Source organism: Brachionichthys hirsutus, chromosome 1 (genome assembly GCF_040956055.1).
Source record: "Brachionichthys hirsutus isolate HB-005 chromosome 1, CSIRO-AGI_Bhir_v1, whole genome shotgun sequence".
Taxonomy (NCBI): Eukaryota; Metazoa; Chordata; class Actinopteri; order Lophiiformes; family Brachionichthyidae; genus Brachionichthys; species Brachionichthys hirsutus.
The window spans coordinates 1,698,789-1,719,794 of NC_090897.1; the positions used below are offsets into that span (position 1 = coordinate 1,698,789).

Here is a 21,006-nt window from a genome sequence, read left to right on the forward strand (position 1 = left end):
ATAGGATGTCGTCGGTGTCCATCCAGGAGCTCAGGGACCCGTACCAGGCTTAAAGAGAAGATCGGAAGAATCATCCCCCGCTTACTGACGCAAGCGAACGCACCTCACGCCTCCCCGACAGGACGCCGGGGATGTTAAACCAGAGCGCGGTCTTATCGTGCGATGTTCTATCTTTAGAGAAGCACGTCGATGTGACTAACAGGAACAGCTCGCACCGAGTTTCGAGCTGCTCACACTCACGGACCCTCGCGTCTGATCTGCAGCCTCCTCGCAACATCAAAGTGCAACGGATGAAAGGACATCAGGAGCGTGGATTAAAACGCGCGTGCTGAGAATCGGTGCGACTTTGAGGTTAGGATTATAATGACAACGTCTCTGTGACTCCCGGTCGGTTCCCCGGATGCTTTTAATTCCTCGGATGGGAGGAGGGAGACGGAGGGAGCGCCATGGTGGGCTTGAGTGCAACCTTTATATCCTAACTCAGCATCCTTGCGAGGAGGCGGTGGTCGCGCCGCCTCCTCTGACGGTTTTCTGCTGCTTCATTCCCGTGACCATGGCAACTGCAGAGACAAATTACCATTTAAAAGCTCACTTGTGCTCTATTTAATCTCAGTTTCTGCTTTAAGCACAGACGCACACGCACAAACACACGCAGGTTTCCTCCTGGCCGGTTGCCATGGGTGATTGGTTATCACTCACTGAGCTGTGTCTGCACGTACAGTAAGATCACTATGATGCTGCAGATTGCGCCGGTCATTCCTTCTCTCGTCCAGCAGGTGGACTCACTGAGCAGCCACGAGAGTGTGCAGTGAGGCCTCGTGAACACACGGGGGCGCTGTACTATTGCGCAAGCGTTCAATTCCTGCACATTGACTGATCAATCCATCTGTCGGCATAGGGAAGGGACTGTTTATTTATTGCCATGTAGAATAATGCAGTATAATGAATACTTTTTTAAATGTTATAATTATTCTAGAATTGCATCTCCTTTTTTGGGGTCCACAGAGATTTCACAGTGAACATTATTTACTTTCAGATTCATTAAAATATAGATCATGTTGCATAAAACACAAGCTCTAAACTATAATTAAAATAAAAGATAAACAGAGATGATAAAATAAAGAATAAAAAGAACTGCTGTTTAAAAGAAAAGATAGAGATGAAAATCTGATAAACAAAACAGCCAATTAGAGAAGATATTAAATAATTAACACCGGTGTTTCCTTTCCCCACTCAAGTCTTGTAATCAAACCTGAATTTAAACTTCGCAGTTATCAAAGAGAATCGTTCTGAGAATTTAAAGAAGAAATAACAATGAAAAAGCTCAAATTAAACCAATTCGTAAAAAAACAAAACACTTAAATTTAAATTTAAAAAAAGATTTATCGACGTGTCTAGAAATATTTCTGCCTGTAAGTCAGAGAGCTGGGAACCGAAGCGACGTTCAGACACCGAGACCTTTGAAGGTCGTCCCACACAAACACGTCCACTTCAAAGATCATCTCTGCACAGTCAGAAACATCGAGTGCCGCTGGAGGACAGTCAAGGGGCGGATGCTGATTGTCCTCGTTTCATGTGAAATCTACATGATCGGCTTCTTCCACCGCTGAAGGTATCCCCCCCCCCCCCCGGGTATAAAAACTGAAGATAGAAATGTCCTTTTGTTTTAATGGAATCTAGAAGCGATGGATTCTGTTCAGTAATAAAGGTGAAGCTTTATTTCTGCATCGCTTCAGCACCATCGCAGCTCTGAGGGTTGTCCTCCGGTCATTTAGGAGCATTATTAGCATTATTAGCTTAGCTAATTAATTAGGGACCACGCTACGTCCAAGAGGACAGAGGGACGTGTCTATTCAGAGTAGAATAAAAGCGGCTCCTCCTTTGGGAACGCAGGAAGATTATAAAGCTCCACTATTGGAGTCTGCATCTGCTTCCAGCCTTCCAGCGGACTGATGGAGCATCAGCTGAGGATCAGAACCTCAGTGCTGATCCTAGTCACCAGAACAATGCAATATTGATAATGCATTGATTAATGCATAAAGCAGTGCACGGTTTGAATTCCTAAGCAACAGCTCATTGCAAGAACAGGAAACTGGAAAACGCCTTTTTAACCGGATTCCTCTTGGGCTCGGACACAAATCGGTACCGTCACACAACAGGAAGTCAATACAGACTGATGCCGGGGAGGACGCATCGTCCCCTTTCACCTGGTGTCAATTCCTGTTAGTCAAAAGCCCAATTTATTTGCTCATTGACTCCTCTGCTGCTAAAGCATTGACCGTCCAAGTCAGAGAGAGAGACATAATACTACTGCTACTTTACTCTCATCTTGTCCAGCGAGGGGTCACCATAGCAACAAGACCTCCTCCACTTCACCCTGTCCTTTGCATCGTCCTCCCCAACACCAGACACTCGCATGTCCTCCCTCACTACGTCCATGTCTCTTCTCCTGGGTCGTCCTCTAGTCCTGTTCCCTGGCAGCTCCATCCTCAGCGTCCTTCTACTGATACAGTCCCCGTCTCTCCTCTGGACATGTCCAAACCATCCAAGTCTGGTCTCTCTGACCTCGTCTCCAAGACGTCTAAGGTGCTTCCTCTTGTCCCCATTCCTGTTTATCCTGTTTGATGACAGGATCCAAACGAGGGAATTCAAACATTTATCCTTGATGAAACGTACCTCAGGCTCTGAACTGCGTCTCCTCCTGCCCACCTTGTCCCTGCGTCTCTGGGACAGTGTTTACCGAGTGGGTGCAGGACACAGTGGACTGAGTAGAAACAGGCTTCATGTGGAAGCCATGTCTAAAGTCTCAGCAGGATGCTCCCAACGACGACTCCCAACAAGGTGTCCCAGAGGAAAACCCCCACCAAGGAGGAGCAAGACTCTCGGGACGCATCCTGAAAGTACGACGATCCCAATCAGGAATGAGGATCCACCAAGAAAAACGTCCGTGTTATCGGTTGGGTTGAGACTTACAAGCTGTTTGATGTTTGACGTCTGCAAACAGCTGATGAATAGAACCAAACACAGAAAGGGAGTCGGATCATTTCGCTTCCACTGCACGACACGTCCATTAGCACGGACTCTTTCTACGCCGCGCCGTGTCAATAACGTCTTTGGGGCCATTTGGAAGCAGAACGATGGATTCGCTCTTCAGATAAATGGCGCTCGGCCGTCTCGGCGAGGACGCGGTGGAACCCAGACAGGAACCCGGACAGGAACCCAGGGGGGGGAACCAATTATCGCCTGGGTCGGAACCGTCTCATTTAGACCAGTCTAGCACGTCTACCCTTCGTCTCATTGGCCGGGAGTGTATACGGTAACGCCTCCTCTGCGGCGACGGGACATCGTGTCCCTGGTATTTGATGCTCGCTGCTGCAAAGCCTTCACCTCACCTCCATGCTGGCCTCGACCGAAGCGACTCGTCACACCTGCATCACACCTGACATTGTGTTGATGACTCACTCACACCCAAAGGGTGTTCAATTCATTAACACGTCACACCTCAAAAAAACATCCTCTAATTGCTTTTCATTTTTTACGTCTTGTCCAAAGAAGAAGCATCGGTAAAAACTGAAGAAGCCCGGTAGGGTCCGGGTCCGGGTCCGGGTCCGGGTCCGGGTTCGGGTTCGGCCCAGGTAATCAATGAACCAATTCCTGTGACGGTTCCGAGATCATCTGAGGCGCAGCGGTGAAGTCACAAAGACAAAGTTGTTTGATTCAGAACTTTTGTCATATGCCAGCAAATTTTCTAAAGATTTACAAATATATTACAATAAATACACAAAAGAAAAGTCATGACAAAACTACTGCAAACACAAAACCAGTACGATTTATGACACGATGTTTGCATGAATCCACGCGGATGAAGGAAGTGGAAAAATAAATCCTTCTCCAAATCCACCCTAAAAAAATGAGCAATTCTTTCTTCTGAGGATCCAACGAAACACGAAATGTTATGAAACGATGTGGACGACTATTAGAGAGACAAACAAACAAACAAGCAAACAAACAAACAAGCAAACAAACAAACAAACAAGCAAGCAAGCGTGGGCGGTAAAACGTCCCCTGGTTGGTGGAGGAAAGAATGAGATGACATTAAACACTGAAGCCGTTTCTATGGAGATGTGATGATGGGGACACACACGTACACACACGCACGCACACACACACACACACGCACACACACGCACGCACACACACACACACACACACCATGGACATCCCGTATTTGTCCGTTGATGCAGGAACTATTTAAACCAGCTCCGTTTCTAAATCCGCTGCACCGGTCAACTCATTGCGTGGATCCCCGCAACCTGTGCAAACACCGGCCAAACAACACGCACGAAACGCCGCAGACACCGAAGCCTCCTTTCCACGCACACTTCCCGTGACGTCACGCCACAGCCGGCTCACCTGTCGTAGCTCCATCGGCTGTAGGACATGGTCTTGTTGCCGGTGACTCCCTCCATGTCGGCGACGCAGCAGCGAAAAACACGCGCGTCTGTCGGCGTGCTCGCGCTCTGAGCGGAGGCTGCGCGCGAGCCAGACGCGCTCCTATATGGACTATACCACTATACTGAGGTGGCGCGCGCCGGGGGGGGGTGCACGCGTGGACCCTCCAGCCTGATTCATGTCACCGACCCGAACCTGAGAGATCAATGGATCATTTCTTTTGATTATTGACAAGTCATCACGTGATTAATAACCAATAACAGCGCTGTTGCCGTAACAGTTTTGTTCTTGTATTTTTGACGCGCTAGAATTAATTTAGTGGAGAAAAAGATTGCGCAGGCGCAGAAGGCCGCTTTTATAAAGTTATTGATTGGATGTCAATAGTGGAAGGATGGGAATGCTTTAAAATCAATCAGGTTTACTGGAGAATCTGACAGAAAGCACGGAGTATACATCTATCTATCTATCTATCCATCATCTATCTATCTATCTACCTATCTATCTATCTATCTATCTATCCCAGTGTTTCCCAACCTTTTTTGAGCCGCGGCACATTTTTTACATTTACAAAATCCTGCGGCACACCCCCAACCAAAATGACACAAAATTACACTCTAACAGTACATATTAGATTAGATGACCTTTATTATAATACATATAATTAATAATATAGTTTTTTTTATGTATTTATACTTAGTGGGAAACCTGGGGCTGTTTCGATGAACACAAAATGAAGACACACACGAAGCTCTTCCTCATCAGCTCTCAGTCTCTCTCTGCTTGTAGTTTTTATCGCCGTCGAGCTTGAGAAGCTCAGCTCACACAGATATGTGGTTGAAAATGGGAGCAATGTCAGAATAGCTTTGTTGGCTAGAATGGGGAACTCCTTGGCAACAGATAACCAGAAACTGTCCAAAGGAAGATCAGCAAAGTTTAGCTTTAAACCACCATCTTGTTCCAGTTCAGTGTAGTGATGGGAATTCCAGCTCTTTTAAGAGAGCCGGTTCTTTTGGCTCCCAAGTGGCTCCTCAGATTTTTTTGTTGTTGACAAAATTAATTTAATACCAAATCATGTGCGTTGTGTAAAATTAGCTACTAATGTAAAAACATGCAATATATCCAATGTTTATTAAATGTCTTTATTTAAATCCTCTTTGCACTGCTAGCTACAATAAACATATTATATAATATAAAATACAAAACCAAACCAAACACATCTCACAGAGAACAAGGTCAAATCTCTGCATTTAAATCTCAAACAACACAACAAGAAAACATAAATTAAAAAGTGCAAAAGATAAAGCAGCATCAGGTAACAGTTCTACTGTTTTACTGAAGATTGGCATCAAAGGAAGCCGAGTGGCTCAGCTTGGAGGGGCTGATCCTGTTTCTCCTTTCTGTTATCATCTGTCCTGTTCTGGAGAAGATTCTCTCTGAGGGGACAGATGTTGCCACGATACAGTCTCAATCTCCGTGTGTGAGACGTGGGTAGACTGAACACCTGGACTCCCACCAGCTCAGTGGGTCTGCACTACTTTGGATAAGCGGCTCCTCAAGATACGATCTTACTTTATTTTATTTTGCCTTTGTGTCCAGATTTCTACGTTTTCTATCGCTCGTTTTTTTCCTCACCCTTTCTAGCGCGTCGTTTGTCTCTGGTCTAAAGTTCTCTCTCTCCCTGCCTCCCTTTCGTTTCGTCCGCTCGCTGTGCTGCGTGTGCGTAAACACCCCCCCACCCCCTGCTCGTTGTGGACACGCACACGCCCACACACACATCTCGACCAATCACGTTAGACTTTAACAGACTTTTTGGCTCACAATGACGGAAACCAGCTCCTGTCGTTCACTTCAAAGTCTGAAGAGCGATCTACGGGCGGCACACACACTTTATTACAGCGCGGACACCCGACAATGCTAATTACGTGATATTAGAAAAAATTAAAATTAAAAATATATTTATTTATTTTTGGAAAATTTCTCACGGCACACCTGACGATCTCTCGCGGCACACCGGTTGGGAAAAGCTGAACTAGAGACACACACACTGGAAGCCACATTAACCCATGAACCAAAATGCACACGCAATAATAACTCTCACACCCAAAATCAGTGTCTCTCCAGCATCATCACAAAGCGCAGAGGCGAAGAACGACTGATCCAACACAGCTGCCGAGGACCAAACAACAAACCTCAAATTCTTGTAAAAAAAAAAAACTGCATGCTGCGCCCCTTGGTTTCGAACCCAGGACCTTCTGGCTGGGAGGCAAGTGTGCTACCCACTGCACCACCGAGAATGCAGTACAGCGTCACATAAGGAAAAAGCAGAGCTCCAGTGCAACACGCTGTGGTCTGAAATAGCACCTCATCACCTGACAAGCATGACTTTGTTAATGCCTCGAGTTTCCTACCCCGCACTGGGGGGTGGTTGGTATTGCTACCAACCACCGTGTCGGAGGCCCTGGGTTCGAGTCCCGCTGTGGGAGTGGGGTAGAGTGGGGGTAGCAGGGTGGGCCTGGGGCCTTGCCTGGGCGGGGTGAACTGGACCGGTCCACTTCACCCCGCCCAGGCGGCCCTGGGCCTACCCTGCTACCCCCTCTCTATCCCATTCCCGTGGTGGGATTTGAAGCCGGGGCTTTTTGAACTTTTCAACATTTCTACCAACTATTCCCCCACCCCCGTGCACGCACCGACGCACGCACTCATATACTACGGACAACTTGGAGTAATCGATTCCCTTTAATTGCATGTTTTTGGAGGTGGGCGGAAACAGGAGAACCCCGACGCAGACCCGATTTGAACCCAGTACCATCTGGCTGTGAGGCCAGCATAAACTCAACCAGCTGATAACCAGCCATTAACAAATTCTCAACACCAATGATGACATCACAGACAATCAGAATGTAAATATACATACTTTAATCTCATGTCCACAAATAATCAACAACAAACCTAACTGCAGACACAAATTGCATCGATCCAAATATAGACATTTTGCCAGCTGAAATATATTACATTTTAAAAAAGGTCCAAATGTTTTAGATCTCCAGTACTCACACAGTACTGCCCCAGTACTGATAGAGTACTACAATAGAGTATTGATGTTAACAAACCTCTTGAAAATATAAGCTGCCCGTTATGGGCTTTTCTTCCGATCAGATCAGCAATACGAAGAAAATGTACATTTATATTTCTATCCATCTGGTTCACGTTTCACATCTAACACTGTAAAAAATAAAACAGCAAATACACTGCAAAAAAAACCCATGTGTTCATTTGGCCTTTGGCTTGCTGACAGGATGTGATGTCACAGATCACACATCCAAGCCTCGTTGTATCAGAAAGTCGCTCCACCAGCATCACATCCACGTCTGACTCGTCCCCATGAGGGACGCTGCCATTGCACTGACGGAGAGATGCTTTCCGCTTCCTGGGGAGCATGGTAACAGGAAGTCCCGCCCCTGAAGTCAAACATTTTGAAAAAAGAAGTGTGAAGAACAAGATGATGAAGAGAAGTGCTACCTCTATGTAGTAATAATGAATACAACTGCGTAGTTAGAAATAAAATACAAAATAACACGAAGGAGGGACATAAATAAGGAGACTACCGTCGCTTTATCATGCTCTCAATACATTTCCCAACCCACCTTGCAGTCTCTTCCTTTTCCGGGGCTGAGTGAAGTCAGGAAAAAGGAGAACCCTCCGTCTTTTCTGCTGAGGGGGAATTGTAGTTCTTGTTCGTATAAATCTCCTCCAGACTGAACTCTTTCTTCTTTAACCTGAAAAAATGTTTACTGATGATTTTGGAATATGGTCAATGTGTTTGTAAATGACTGTGTTCATTTCCTCCACACCCACGCGACCTACCTTTTGACCTTTGGCAGTCCCATTGGCGTGAGCAACGTTTCACGCGGTGATGCCCGCCGGATTCGAATCTGCGAGACGCGTTTGGCTCGCTGACATAAAACGGACACAGAGATCCAATCAGTGGAAACTATGAGTAAAAATGACTTGACAATAAAAAATAGGAAACAACAAAAAAAATATCCACCTCTCCATTTGTGCTGAGAAACTCTGGGCCTGCTGTCGATTGGCTCGTGGAAAGCAGAGCAGATAGTCCATTGGCTGAAGATGACGGCGAAGGAAGAGACCGTCGCCGGGGGAGGCGTAGGCAACGGGAGCTGTGATTGGACCGCTGCTTCTGAAGTCGCCGGGTGGGAGAAGCTGGGCTGTTAGAGATATAAATTACTTAAAATGCACGAACCGCACACCAATTAAAAATGACGCACAAAGAAATAAGACATTAAAATAGGGTATATTTGTATTCACCTGGGTGTAGGCGTACGCACATAGCTGCAAGGAGAAAGGAAAGTTATAGTTAATGCTCCAAGTGCAATATTATGATGTACTAATACTCATGAATATTAATAAGGGTTAATATTAGCGCCAACCAATCGGTGGTCGTTGTTCAGGCCAGGCGGGGCCGTCCAGTCCTTCAATGGCCTCAGGGGACTCAAACAAGTTACGCCCCTCGCCGACTCAAATATCGTCTCCACGGCAACTGCTGAGAACCGCAGCATGGGGGCACGGCTACAGGAGGCAGTGCTGAGGAAAAGGTAAAAAGCTCTGCGATTGGACGAGCACGCGAGGGGCGTGGTGAAATCAGAGAACTGCCATCGTCCAGATGAGATACTGAGAGATCCTGATTGGCTGCAGAAAGTGCAAGGCATCCTGGGAGGACAAGTTTGAGGCGGCGCTAGGAGAAGAGGAAAAAGGTTGAGATTTTTTTTATCGTATATTTTGTCACATAGTGATTTCACTCCACTTTACACAACACAGCCGGCTGGACTGCAGTTGTCACCAATAAAACTGTTTGGTACATTATAAAATATACAAATATAAATCCTGCATCAGGTAATAAAGGGAAAACATTCCACTTTTACTGCAAAAGGACTCTGGGAGGAAGTCGCTCCCATTTTTTTTTAACCTGCTGGTCGATGCTGGTAAACGTTACGTCTTTAGCGAGTAACTAGTTTACTTCTCACCCGCAGAGCAGCAGCGGCGCTCTGAAACCATTCATCCTGACAGCACTGACGGCCGTCTCTGATTGGCCACTTCCTCCCCGCTCCCCTCCCCTGGGTTTTTTGCGGTTGAAGTTGTGCAGAGTAATCGGGGCATCATCTTCCTCTGCTCCTCCTTTGAAAGACACCTCCATCCAGAAACAGAAGTTCTGAAACGGACTTTCCATCCATCAAAACGAACCCGTTCCAGACGCGCTGGATGCGGCGTCGCCGTCGCCGCCCCCAAGCCCTGCCGCCTGCCGTCGCTGTCCTTCAGGGTCAGAGGTCGACTCAGCATTTTTGAGGACTGTGAGAGAGACAGAATAACATCTAATGACAAAAACAACAACAAAAAGAGTTCTGGGCCTCCAGCCGAGGAAGGTTGAAGTCACCCGAAAGTTGTTTGTGCCATTTGCTCCACGCACGCGCACACACACACACACACACACGCACGCGCGCACACACACACACACACACACACACGCACGCTTAAAGAGGAGTCAAGAAGCCATTCCTGGAGAAACCATCTCTGAACAGAGGAGGAGGATTAAGACACCGTATATTATTATTGCAGAATCTTCCTAACACCAAATCCGTGTACGTAACAAGTGTAAAATCTTTTTAACCTGAATATTTGTCTCGTAATTGCACTTCCGGTTAGATGCTAAACTGCATTTCATTACCCCCCCCAGCCACACCTGGGTGCAGCTCAACAGAAGAGCTCACCTGAGGGTGTCTAATTTCTCTCGCGGCTCAGAATCCCATAAACATTCCTACAAGTTAATTCATCGTCATTTGACGAACAGGAGTTCCTTTTTTTTTTTTTTCTGGCCTTATTACTTTCTCACATCGGTCTTTTTTATGTGACATGAAACAAAGGGACACTCACAGAAAACGAGCGGTATTTAGGATCGGCGTGAGAACAAAACAGAAAAAAGGGATTTGGAGAAAATACAAAAGCTGCTCGAGCTAGCTGCGCCTAGCTACCGTTAGCATATTATATTGCGCGTGAATCGGTTAAAATGTCATAAATCGGGAAATTCATTTTACCTCTTCAAAGCCTTCGGATTCGTTTGGTCTCCTTTAACTCCTCTTATCTCATTTTAAGCGCTTTCGACGCTAGAAAATGCCAAACCTGGCCGTGCGGTCCGGTGCAAGACGCACTTCTGACGTCACTAATGCCCGGCGTTAAATAGCGGAAGTCACAATCACAATGATGGAACTTCCGCTGAAAGTTTCAAAATAAAAGTGTTAGTCTAGCGCAGTGTCTAGCGCATTTTTTACATTTACAAAATCCTGCGGCACACCCCCAACCAAAATTACACAAAATTACACTCTAACAGTACATATTAGATTAGATGACCTTTATTATAATACATATAATTAATAATATAGTTTTTTTTATGTATTTATACTTAGTGGGAAACCTGGGGCTGTTTCGATGAACGCAAAATGAAGACACACACGAAGCTCTTCCTCATCAGCTCTCAGTCTCTCTGCTTGTAGTTTTTATCGTCGAGCTTGAGAACTCTATTTATCGTCGGGTTGAGGCACACCTGACGATCTCTCGCGGCACACCGGTTGGGAAAAGCTGATCTATCCATCCACCTATCCATCCATCTATCTATCCATCATCTATCTATCTATCTATCTATCTATCTATCTATCTATCTATCTATCTATCCATCCATCTATCTATCCATCATCTATCTATCTATCTATCTATCTATCTATCTATCCATCTATCTATCATCCATCATCTATCCATCATCTATCTATCCATCATCTATCTATATATCTATCCATCATCTATCTATCTATCTATCTATCTATCTATCTATCTATCTATCTATCCATCTTCTCAGATCTGTGTTGTGTGAGATATGAGTGTTCAGGTTGTCATGGTAACAGCAGGAGTGACACTGAATTATAAATGTTTATCACACGTGGACTGGCCTGAAGTCTCTCATCAGAGGTTCAGTTTTGTGAAGTCTGTCTAACTTCTGGACCCCACAAAGAACGACGGTCCCCTCCCTCCTTCCGGCTCAATCACTTTCTTTTAGCACCAGAAGCTACACACAGAGCAAAAGACACGGACATGGAAGAAAGCGGACGCACGCTGGGGCGGATACTTCAGATCTCAGGGATAAGAATCATCCGTTTACGTGGACTGATGTTCTCGTGAAGGCCAGAACCGCCCCCCCCCCCCCCCTAAACCGGCGCTTCACACAATCAGCTCGAGACAAATATTCTCTGTTACAATAATAAAATACATTCTTAATCCCATCAGGGTGCAGAATCCAATTGTTTTTTTTTATTTGGGCCATCTGAAATGTAACAGAACTGACTTTACATAAATACACACAGCAGTACTGCAGATGTATATTCACTTATAAACATAGAAAAATACTCAAACTAGTCTGATAAGAAAATAATGTATAAAAGTAGAAACATTTAATCACGTTCCACTATCTGGGTTTCTTGCTGTTTATATTACGAGACGATGAAATGAAAGGTGGGGGCGGTGGAGTGCTGTTGTTTCCATGGTGACGGCGGCTCCGCAGGCAGCGGCGTTCTCGTCCCGTCTGCCGTTTTTGGGACATCCTGGCCTTCCAGCAGGGAGGCAGCGATCAAAAGCAAGGAATACATTCACGCTGCGATACTGGAATGATGTGGGAATGAGATTATATCGGAGACTGAACGCTAGACAGGAAAAGACACATTCCCTGGAATGATCTGGACTCAAGAGGGCTACTCGAGGGATTTGTGAAAATATGGATGTACAGCATGAATTGTGGAAGAATCTGGAACACGGTGCGATTTGTAAATTTGACTGAATCATCAGCTTTTAGGGTTTAAACTCGGAGGCATCGGCTTCTTCGAGGACGTCGGAGACACAGCACGGAACGACCTCTAAGACTTCTCAGTAGACGCGGCATTTTTGGCTTTTGAGATGAAAGCTCAGATTCTATCCATCGCTGCTTTAAAGGGCAGTCGAGGCGTCGCATTCACATACGTAATAATTATATATATTCACTTTCAAATACGTAAAACCAAACTCAATCCCACACAGTGTACTGCGGCGATTTAATAGATCATTAGAAATACACTTTTGAAAATCACAACAAATGTCACGTATGTACAGCAGATTAGGGGGTAACGTCGGATATGGCACAACGTGCACGGAGCGTCGTGGGGTCGCGTCCCGGCTCCGGTCAGACACGGAAAACTAAAGAAACTCATTAACATTCTGGATATATATATATATATATAGTTTGCATTCAATCTCGGTAGCAAGTACAAATATCGCTACAAGGCAAGAGACGTCCTTCAGCGTAGAAAAGATTAATTTGTCAGGCTGATTCAGAAGGCAATGTTTAGTGTCGGGACACTCTCGCGTGAACTATGGCTGAAGGTAGAGTGGTGTTCAAAATTTGGCATCGTCAGTTGTCCATAGCGACTCCCGGTCGGGAAGGCCGTCTGAAGTCATGCACGTGGAGAAGGCAGCGGTCAGTCATCCACGGAGGATGTGACGTCAGGCAGAGTGGGCGGGGCAATGGAGACGCGGCTGCATGAGGAGCTACAGTGATAAGGCCGACTCAGACGATCACACAGTGGCAGCCGCTCTTGTCTTTCTCTTTCCTCGTCGGTTCTGGTGACGGTGGACATTCCTGTTCTTGGAATTTCCTGGGAGTCGGGAGAGAGGGAAAGGATGGTGACAACTGGAACCGTCTGCAGGAGTTCAAACAGATCGGTTCCGTTTCAACTACATCTATTACTTTATACTGCATATATTATAAGGGAAAGATATTGCAGTATTATATATTTGTTGTTGCAGAAGAGATCCTGCTCCTGTTCTAAATAAACTTCCAATTATGTGAGCTTTTCTCCCGAGTCATTGGACAGGAGGCAGCAGGAAAACGCTGATGTCACACTCCTTCATTTTACAATCAGGAGTGAAAGTGCAGTGATTACAGTTATTTGGTTGGTTGCCAGGCGACTGTCGTCAGCACTAACCAAACCACGCCCACGCGATTATAAAGAAGGACACCGACCTGATTACTCTAACCAGCTCGTGGAAAGCCTGGTCTACGTTCATGCGGATTTTGGCTGAAGCCTCCATGTATGTGACCTTCAACTGTCGGGCCAGCTGCTGCCCTTCTTCCTGGGTTACCTGGGGCAAAAGGGCAGGTGTGAGGGTTTCAGGTCAATCACATGACATTGTTTTCCACAAGCCCGCAAAACAAGCCCTCAAAACAAGCCCCGTGTGCAAAACACTGCAGATCTCCATGTCGAGTGTCCTAAAGTCACACTGATGTAGGACCGCCCATTCTGTAAGTCTGAGTAGTAGTAGTAGTAACATAATTCATAATAGAAGTAGTAGTAATAGTATTAGCAGTAGTAATAACATTATTATTTCTAGTAGTAGTAACATTATTGGCAATAGAAGTAATAGTAATAGTATTAGCAGTAGTAATAACATTATTATTATAAGTATTAATAATAGTAGTAACATTATTATTATTAGTAGTAACATTATTGGTAATAGAAGTAATAGTATTAGCAGTAGTAATAACATTATTATTATTAGTAGTAGTAATAATAGTAGTAACATTATTAGTAGTAGTAGCATTATTGGTCATAGAAGTAGTAGGAATAGTATTAGCAGTAGTAATAACATTATTATTATTAGTATTAATATTGGTAGTAACATTATTATTTACAGTAGTAGTATTGTAATAGTAGTAGTAAAATTATTAGTAATAGTAGCAGTAGTAGTAGTGGTGGTAGTAGTCATAGTATTAATAGCAGTAGAAGTCATAGTACTGTAATAGTTATTTTCTGTTACAGGGTTGTACTAACATTGTCAGGATCAGTTTATTCATTGTTTGATTGTAAAAAATGTTTCGTTAAATGTTATATTTTTCCCAACAGGAACAAAAACAAACAAGAACATGATTGGACTCTTGATACTGCGAGTTATTTTCACGCCTGAGTTAACATCTAGGCGGTCAGACAGACGTCAGCTGGATTAACGAAAGGGAAGAATGGCGCTGGGTTCAGGTGAGACCTGAAGCGGTGAATCACGTAACGACACATTCACATCACATACAGGAGCTTCACCAGCCTGTAGTGCCCCCCCTCGCCAACAGGGGGCGGCGTGGCCTCGTTGCAGGAAATGACAAGTCACCGCATACCAACAACCAGGGAATCCATCATCTCATCACACTCCCCTTTTCTCCACCCATCCTCCCTTCCTGACGTCATCATCTCTTTTATTGTCTCGCTCACATCCCGCTAGCCGCTAAACATTTCACCCATGCGAGTGTGACCCCCACTGGTTGATCATTAATACCCCTTCAGGGGTCCGGCCAGGGCAGTTCGAGGGTGAGCTTGGCTGCACTTACTTGTCTCTGGACTTCCAGATCTGCTTTGTTTCCTACGAGGATCATGGGGAACTCATCTCTGTCTTTCACTCTGAGGATCTGTCTTTGGAACTTGTAGATCTCTTCGAAGCTGTGGAACACATCACACGGAGTTAAACGGCGTTTAGATTCCCACTTTGATCTAAAAACGACTACACCGGTTCAAAGGAAGAACCCAGACGCCCCGGGGTCACGTCAGACAGGTCAGCGAAGACGAAACATGTCATTACAAGAACATAAAAATGTGTTTATCTGAGGCGCAGCTATTTGCGACAACCTGACCATTGCCCCCGCCGTAATATAAATGCCATGTGTACTTTTTCAACCAAATAATAACTAAAAATGTCAATGTGGGGAAACAAAAGAGGCAGAATGCCGCCGCAAAGCCGGGACGGCATTCCTAAGACCCGCAGACAGCTTGTAGAGCAAATAAAGTAAATCTGGAAGGACTTGACTAATATAAATGGAGGAAGGAAAGACATAAACGCTGGGAGTGGAGGGGCTGTAGGTGGGGGTAGGGCAGGGGTGGGAAAACACTTTGACCGGGCCAGGAACAGATGGATGGTGTTTGTGTGAACTAATATAAATGACATGTAAAAGCATTTACAGGAAAGGATTTGGCCTTTTATACGCAACATTACAGGGAAAAGGTCAAATGAATGAGGTTTAATTATAATAAAATGTAATTTAATGATATAATTTGGGAAAATTCGGTGGGCCGGATTAAAATGCCCAAAGGGCCGTTTATGGCCCGCGGGCCGTAGTTTGCCCATGCCTGGTGTAGGGGGGATGCAGCGGACTACCCTGCAGGGCGGCACCACGGGGTCTCCCACCAGAATACAGCGCAGTAGACACCATGAACATTCATATCTGTACTCGGAAATGAACGAGGCCGAGTCCGGGTCGAGTCCAGATTCGACCTTCGAGGAGTATTTCTGACAACGGAGTCACCGAAGCAATGAAAGAGGAAAGACTGCAGATACGAGTTTTAAATAGAAGCTGCGGCGCACAAACAGGATGAGAAAGGAAGCATTCAGACCGAAAGAAAACGAGGGTCCGGAAATACGCGCGGCAACAAGCGAGAGTTCCGGTGCACCATTTATGGCTTTGGGAGCTGGCGGCGCAGATGTGAGCGCGAGGGTGTCGCTGTGAAAACCGCACGGAGGCGCGAAGCCGAGAGGGTCCTCGGTGCGAGCTGCCACTCACCTTCCTCTGTCGGTGACGGAGAAGACGAGCAGGAAGCCCTCCCCTGTCCGCATGTATTGTTCCCTCATGGCTCCGAACTCTTCCTGTCCAGCCGTGTCGAGGACTGGAGGGGACGCACGTGCACAAAAATCACACCCCGACAACTTCCAGGAGGATGCAAAGGAATCACACAAATGTGTGTGTGTGTGTGTGTGTAGTGTGTGTTTACACACTTACTGTCCAGCCTGGCCGCTCTTTCGTCGATCACACACTGCTTGGTGTACGAGTCCTCGATCGTTGGGTCGTAGTCGGTGACAAAGTACGACTGCAGGGTAAAAGGGAAGGGAGGGAGACCATGATGAAGAACACAAGAAAGCAGCGAGTGTTGCTATTTCAACAGGAAATGAAGCAACAAGCGCGACAACGAAGTTTAAAAAAAATACTTTTATTGCTTCCAGAGCTGGCCAGGAGAATTCCGTCCAATCAGCAGCCAGATTTTCAGCCCGCTGGGCATATTAAGCACTACATCAACAAAAGTGCTGTAAATACAGCAGTCACGCCGCGCCCTCCCCAGGGGTTGGATTCTAGCATTCCGGGGGCCGATATCTGGTCTCCCAGTAACCTAAACTGGAAGGGGTGGGGCCTCGCACGGCGAGTTTTGTTTCACACGGCGAGCTGTTCACGCCTGCAGCGATGCAAGAGAGAACCTGCAAGCGCCGCATGCCGGATGTGGAGGAAAGCGTAAACCTTAAATAAACGATTCAAATCAGAAAGTACGCTAGTAAAAAAAAAAAGAATTAATCAGCTCCGATTGATCGAAGGCTAATTTACAACCCGCCCAATCAAAATGAAGAAAACACCAGCCAATGGAATAATAGCGTAGAATATACATTCCTGCCTTCTGATTGGATGCCGACCTCAAATGTCAATCAACAGTCTTACAGGCAAATACCAAAGTCAACTAACTGATCAACTAATCGGCTAATTTGCTGCAGCAATTATCAATCAATCTTGATCAATCTAAGACGGTAAGAACACTTTCAAGTATCCGGAACAGAAATAGTTTCCTGATTGGGGATGCTGATCATTCATTCTTTCTTCTCTCCACCTTTCTGCCGATCCGTTTTGATCCGTGTTACCGTGCACGTCACATGACCAGACAGAACCAGGAAGAGAGAAAGAACACCGCTCTCCCAGACTCCGGCGCGTGATCCCGGCTTCCCGTTAAGCTCTCATTCCCGTTCCCGTTAGCCTCAGTCCGCTCCTCCCTCCACGTGTTCGGGAGGCAAGCTGAGCTCTGTTCTGGCGGGGCGCCATCACCCTGACGGGCCAGAACCGAGCCGCTCGGTGAGCCGGCGGAGCACGAGTCAGGCGTGACATACGGTCAGGCAGCCCGAGTCACGTCCAGTAATATGGACTCTAATCGCCATGACGTCATCAGATGCAGCAGCGTCGTCAATCACGGCGAGGCCGGGCGTCGGGAGGAGCGGCTGCGTCCTCGACCCGCGAGTCCAAACACAGCATCGGATCTTTGATCAGATCGGTGCTGATTTTAGGGCTGAAACGATTCATTCATCCACCGTCACAACCGAACGTATGCACAAGGATGCCTCCACAGATCGCCATGGCAACAAAGGACAGCTGTCATGAAGCGACAGCTGACTCCCCGCAGCGCCGGCAGCTCTATTCTCTATATACCCCCCCCACACACACACACACACGGCCTGCAAACTTTCATAAAGCAACTTTGCGATGCTGCAGCAAATTACGGTTTAAAAAGAGCGAACCAGCTGCAGCTAGCTCATCGTAAAAAAAAAAAGGAGCATGCTTGAGCTCCATTTGGGCCAGTGCTGACACGGCCGCCAACGTGGGGGCGTGTTCTTGTGAACCGGGATTAGTCATAGCCTAGGCTGTCAGGTTTAAGGCAAGCCGAAGCGTCATGAGTAAATTCATAAAGCACTAGATCAGAGCACAAAGAAGCCAAATTGTTTGTTTATAATACAAATATAAGAAAAGAAAAGAGCGCAGACAAAAAGCTGCTGGGTTCGACGCCCACTCCGCAGGAAGGAAGCTCCACCTCTGCAGCAGGACGCCAGCTCGGGCCGAGCCTTCGGGTGGTGACGTCAGAGACGGCGTGTTCCCCCCGCCCCGCCCCGCCCCGCCAACCGAAGTCCAAACCTGTCACTCAGTTCCCTTCCAGCATTCCAGCCATACATCCCAGGCCTCCACCCACCCACCCACACACACACACCCACACACACACACACACACACACACACACACACATGCACACTCAGGAAAACATTAGAGGCCTGTTGTCATCATGGATGAGGTTCCGCTCCGGATCTGGATGACAGACCGTCTGTTCAGTTAAACACGCCCCAAAAACTAAAGGAAGGGGAGGGTCTCCGGATGAAACTAATGACGACGAGCATCAGAAGAAAAACGCTTTCAAAGGCGCACCTCAGCCCCCATGAATAGCAATTTACATATAAAATGAACCCAGATAGCACGGAGCGAAGAGCGGGGGGGGGGGCACACCTCAGGTGATTAATTAACAAAAACACACTGCACCTCCACGGATGAAGGGAGCGGAGCGCCCGCCTGCTCCGTTCCAGGGAATGCTGAGCTGATACAAACAGTCATCACAGTTAATTACTGCCTGCGTCTGGCCCGGCACCCAACCAGGAATCAGCAGCCAGCCATTCCTTAATTAAAGACAAATGCGGCTTGAATGCCATTCGATTGTGTTCTTCATATGGAACCAGACTTTGCCTCCCAGGAACCACCGCTGCGGGTTTCTGGTGCACGTCCAGAACTAGAATCTGGCCGAGGCCATTTAAAGAATCTGTCAGGAGTCGCTCGGCATGCAGGAGCAATAAACGGGAGACGCTAATTTAGAAGAGGAGGGAGCCAAGAGACGCTCCGCTTCACCTCCTCCCGCTGAACTCTGCAGATAGAGACACCGGAGAGGGGGAGTGGGTGGGCAGCGGAGTGGGGGGGGCGTCTAGCTGACAGGTGAAAGACATGACATAAATAATTTGCTCCTTTCGATGTTTGTATGGATTTTCTTAAAGAGTTAAAAGACAGAATGTACAGAATATGACAAGAGGCGCTTCAAAAATGAATTAAGGAAAATTTTAAGATGTTGGAGCTGGAAGGCACAAAAACAAAAAATTGTAAACTGCAAAAAATAAAAATTCAAAAAATTTAACGTTGTTTCCCAAAAACAAGAAATAATGTTTAACAAAATACCAAAAGGCAAAAGTCTGTTTGATCTGTTTCACAGATCTGTTTTAAGACACCTTAAAAAATGAATGAAACTGCTGGTCTGGGAACAATTTTGTTTTTTTTTTAGGAGATTTTTGTAATATTTTGGTGATGATGTCACCTGAAGTTTGAACTGGGATCGATTCAAAAGCCACAGAAAAGGATGAATCATCCTGAGGAGGTTTCGTGATCATCCATCCAGGAGGTAGAAGAGAACTTTGAAAAACTGAAAACTTCTGATTTCATGTTTGAATGGGGGGGGGGGGGGGTTTCCCCACATCATATGCTGGGGGAGTCAGAAGGCAGTGCATCATGGGACATTGAGAGTAGGAGGACGGGGTCAACCTCCGCCGGATGTCCGGAGCGAGACTCAGAGCAGCTGCCTGGAGTCAAATCGCCGCCGGACGGCTTTAATGTCAACCAGATGGGAGCAAAGACGCTTTCTTTACGTTTAGCATCCGTCTTCTGCTCCGCCGTCTTCCACACGAGGGACACAGGAATGTGTGAGGGGGGTATTGTTTTCCTGAGGACTTAAGAGTGCTTGAAGTGAGGAATAGCGGGGCGGGAAATAGGACGGAACGAAGGAATGGACGGGGAGGGAGGCTGCACGGAGCGGGCGAGTCGGAGGGGGGAGGGGACTGCATTGACTTCCTGTGGAAACACCCACTTTTCTCATGAGCTCATGCAAACCAGAAAGGTCACCGATTCAAAAACATGATGAAGAGTTCTGACTGGCATGAATCATGATGCTGCAACCTGGCTGGAAACCATGGCAACGCTTTCATTCACAGCTAGAGCACGCCGGCTGAGCGTAGAGCCGAGCCACGGCCTCGTGCACATCGCTCCCCGCGGGTCTCTTCCTCCTAATGCCGCCGGATCAATAAGATATCCCTTTAATTATTGTGCTTAAGTGCCAGCGGAGCAGGGAAGCTCCGGGCGCACCCCCGCCCAGGGTCGGAACGCCTCCAGAAACTACCGAGGGTGTTGGCCTTCTGTTTGACATTATTTTATTTTTCACTTCTTTATTTATTGAATAAATTCTTGTAGAAATTAGCCTGTACGAAAAGGTAAATGGTAAATCACGACATCTGGGAAGATAAAATCCGACAGCGTCGCTTGAAATAGGACTGGAATAAAAAAATAAAAAAACTGTCATATAATAACAAGAATCGAATAGGAAGCAGTTAATCTGCTAATCCCTTCAGATTTAGCACGTATAAGGAATCAGCTACTTCCTGTCTTGCATGCGTGTCGTTTGTCGACACAATTAAAATATGCACCGAACGCCCTGTTTGGTTCATCGTTCATTTTAACTTGCAAATGCTCCACGCTCATTAAAGCGGTTAAACTGGTAGTCTGTGGGGGGGGGGGGGGGGGGGGGGGTCCTGCCACCAATTCCCTCATCCTGTTTTACTTTGAACGGCAAAATAAAATAAACTGCTGTAGTTTCATAAACCTCGCCGCCTCTCGAGTCTGTAGCTTTAGGGGGGGGGGGGGTTAGAACACATGCAGAGAATAAAGCAGAAGATAAATGTCCACTCGTGGTCCAGCCCCCCCCCCCCCGGGCCTCGTCTGACCTCCGTGACCTTAAGGCTTCAATCGCCCGCTTAATATAA

The 21,006-nt window shown here is 46.5% G+C and overlaps 1 protein-coding gene and 1 long non-coding RNA gene across 2 annotated transcripts in view; both read right to left on the minus strand.

The window, feature by feature from the left end:
- Nucleotides 1–7,384: 7,384 nt before the first annotated feature.
- LOC137898286 (uncharacterized) lies at nt 7,385–8,674 on the minus strand. Its single transcript, XR_011105598.1, has 4 exons — nt 8,501–8,674; nt 8,317–8,405; nt 8,097–8,228; nt 7,385–7,910 (listed from the first exon to the last, which is right to left on the minus strand). It is a non-coding gene; the product is annotated as an uncharacterized lncRNA (long non-coding RNA).
- Nucleotides 8,675–11,835: 3,161 nt separating this feature from the next.
- rras2 (RAS related 2) overlaps nt 11,836–21,006 on the minus strand; it is a 10,458-nt gene continuing 1,287 nt past the window's right edge. The window contains exons 2-6 of the mRNA XM_068760865.1: nt 16,358–16,445; nt 16,142–16,244; nt 14,918–15,026; nt 13,565–13,683; nt 11,836–13,196 (exon numbers count right to left, since the gene is read on the minus strand). Coding sequence (XP_068616966.1) covers nt 13,109–13,196; nt 13,565–13,683; nt 14,918–15,026; nt 16,142–16,244; nt 16,358–16,445 — 507 coding nt within the window. The 3' untranslated portion in view covers nt 11,836–13,108. The remainder of the gene's footprint in view (nt 13,197–13,564; nt 13,684–14,917; nt 15,027–16,141; nt 16,245–16,357; nt 16,446–21,006) is intronic.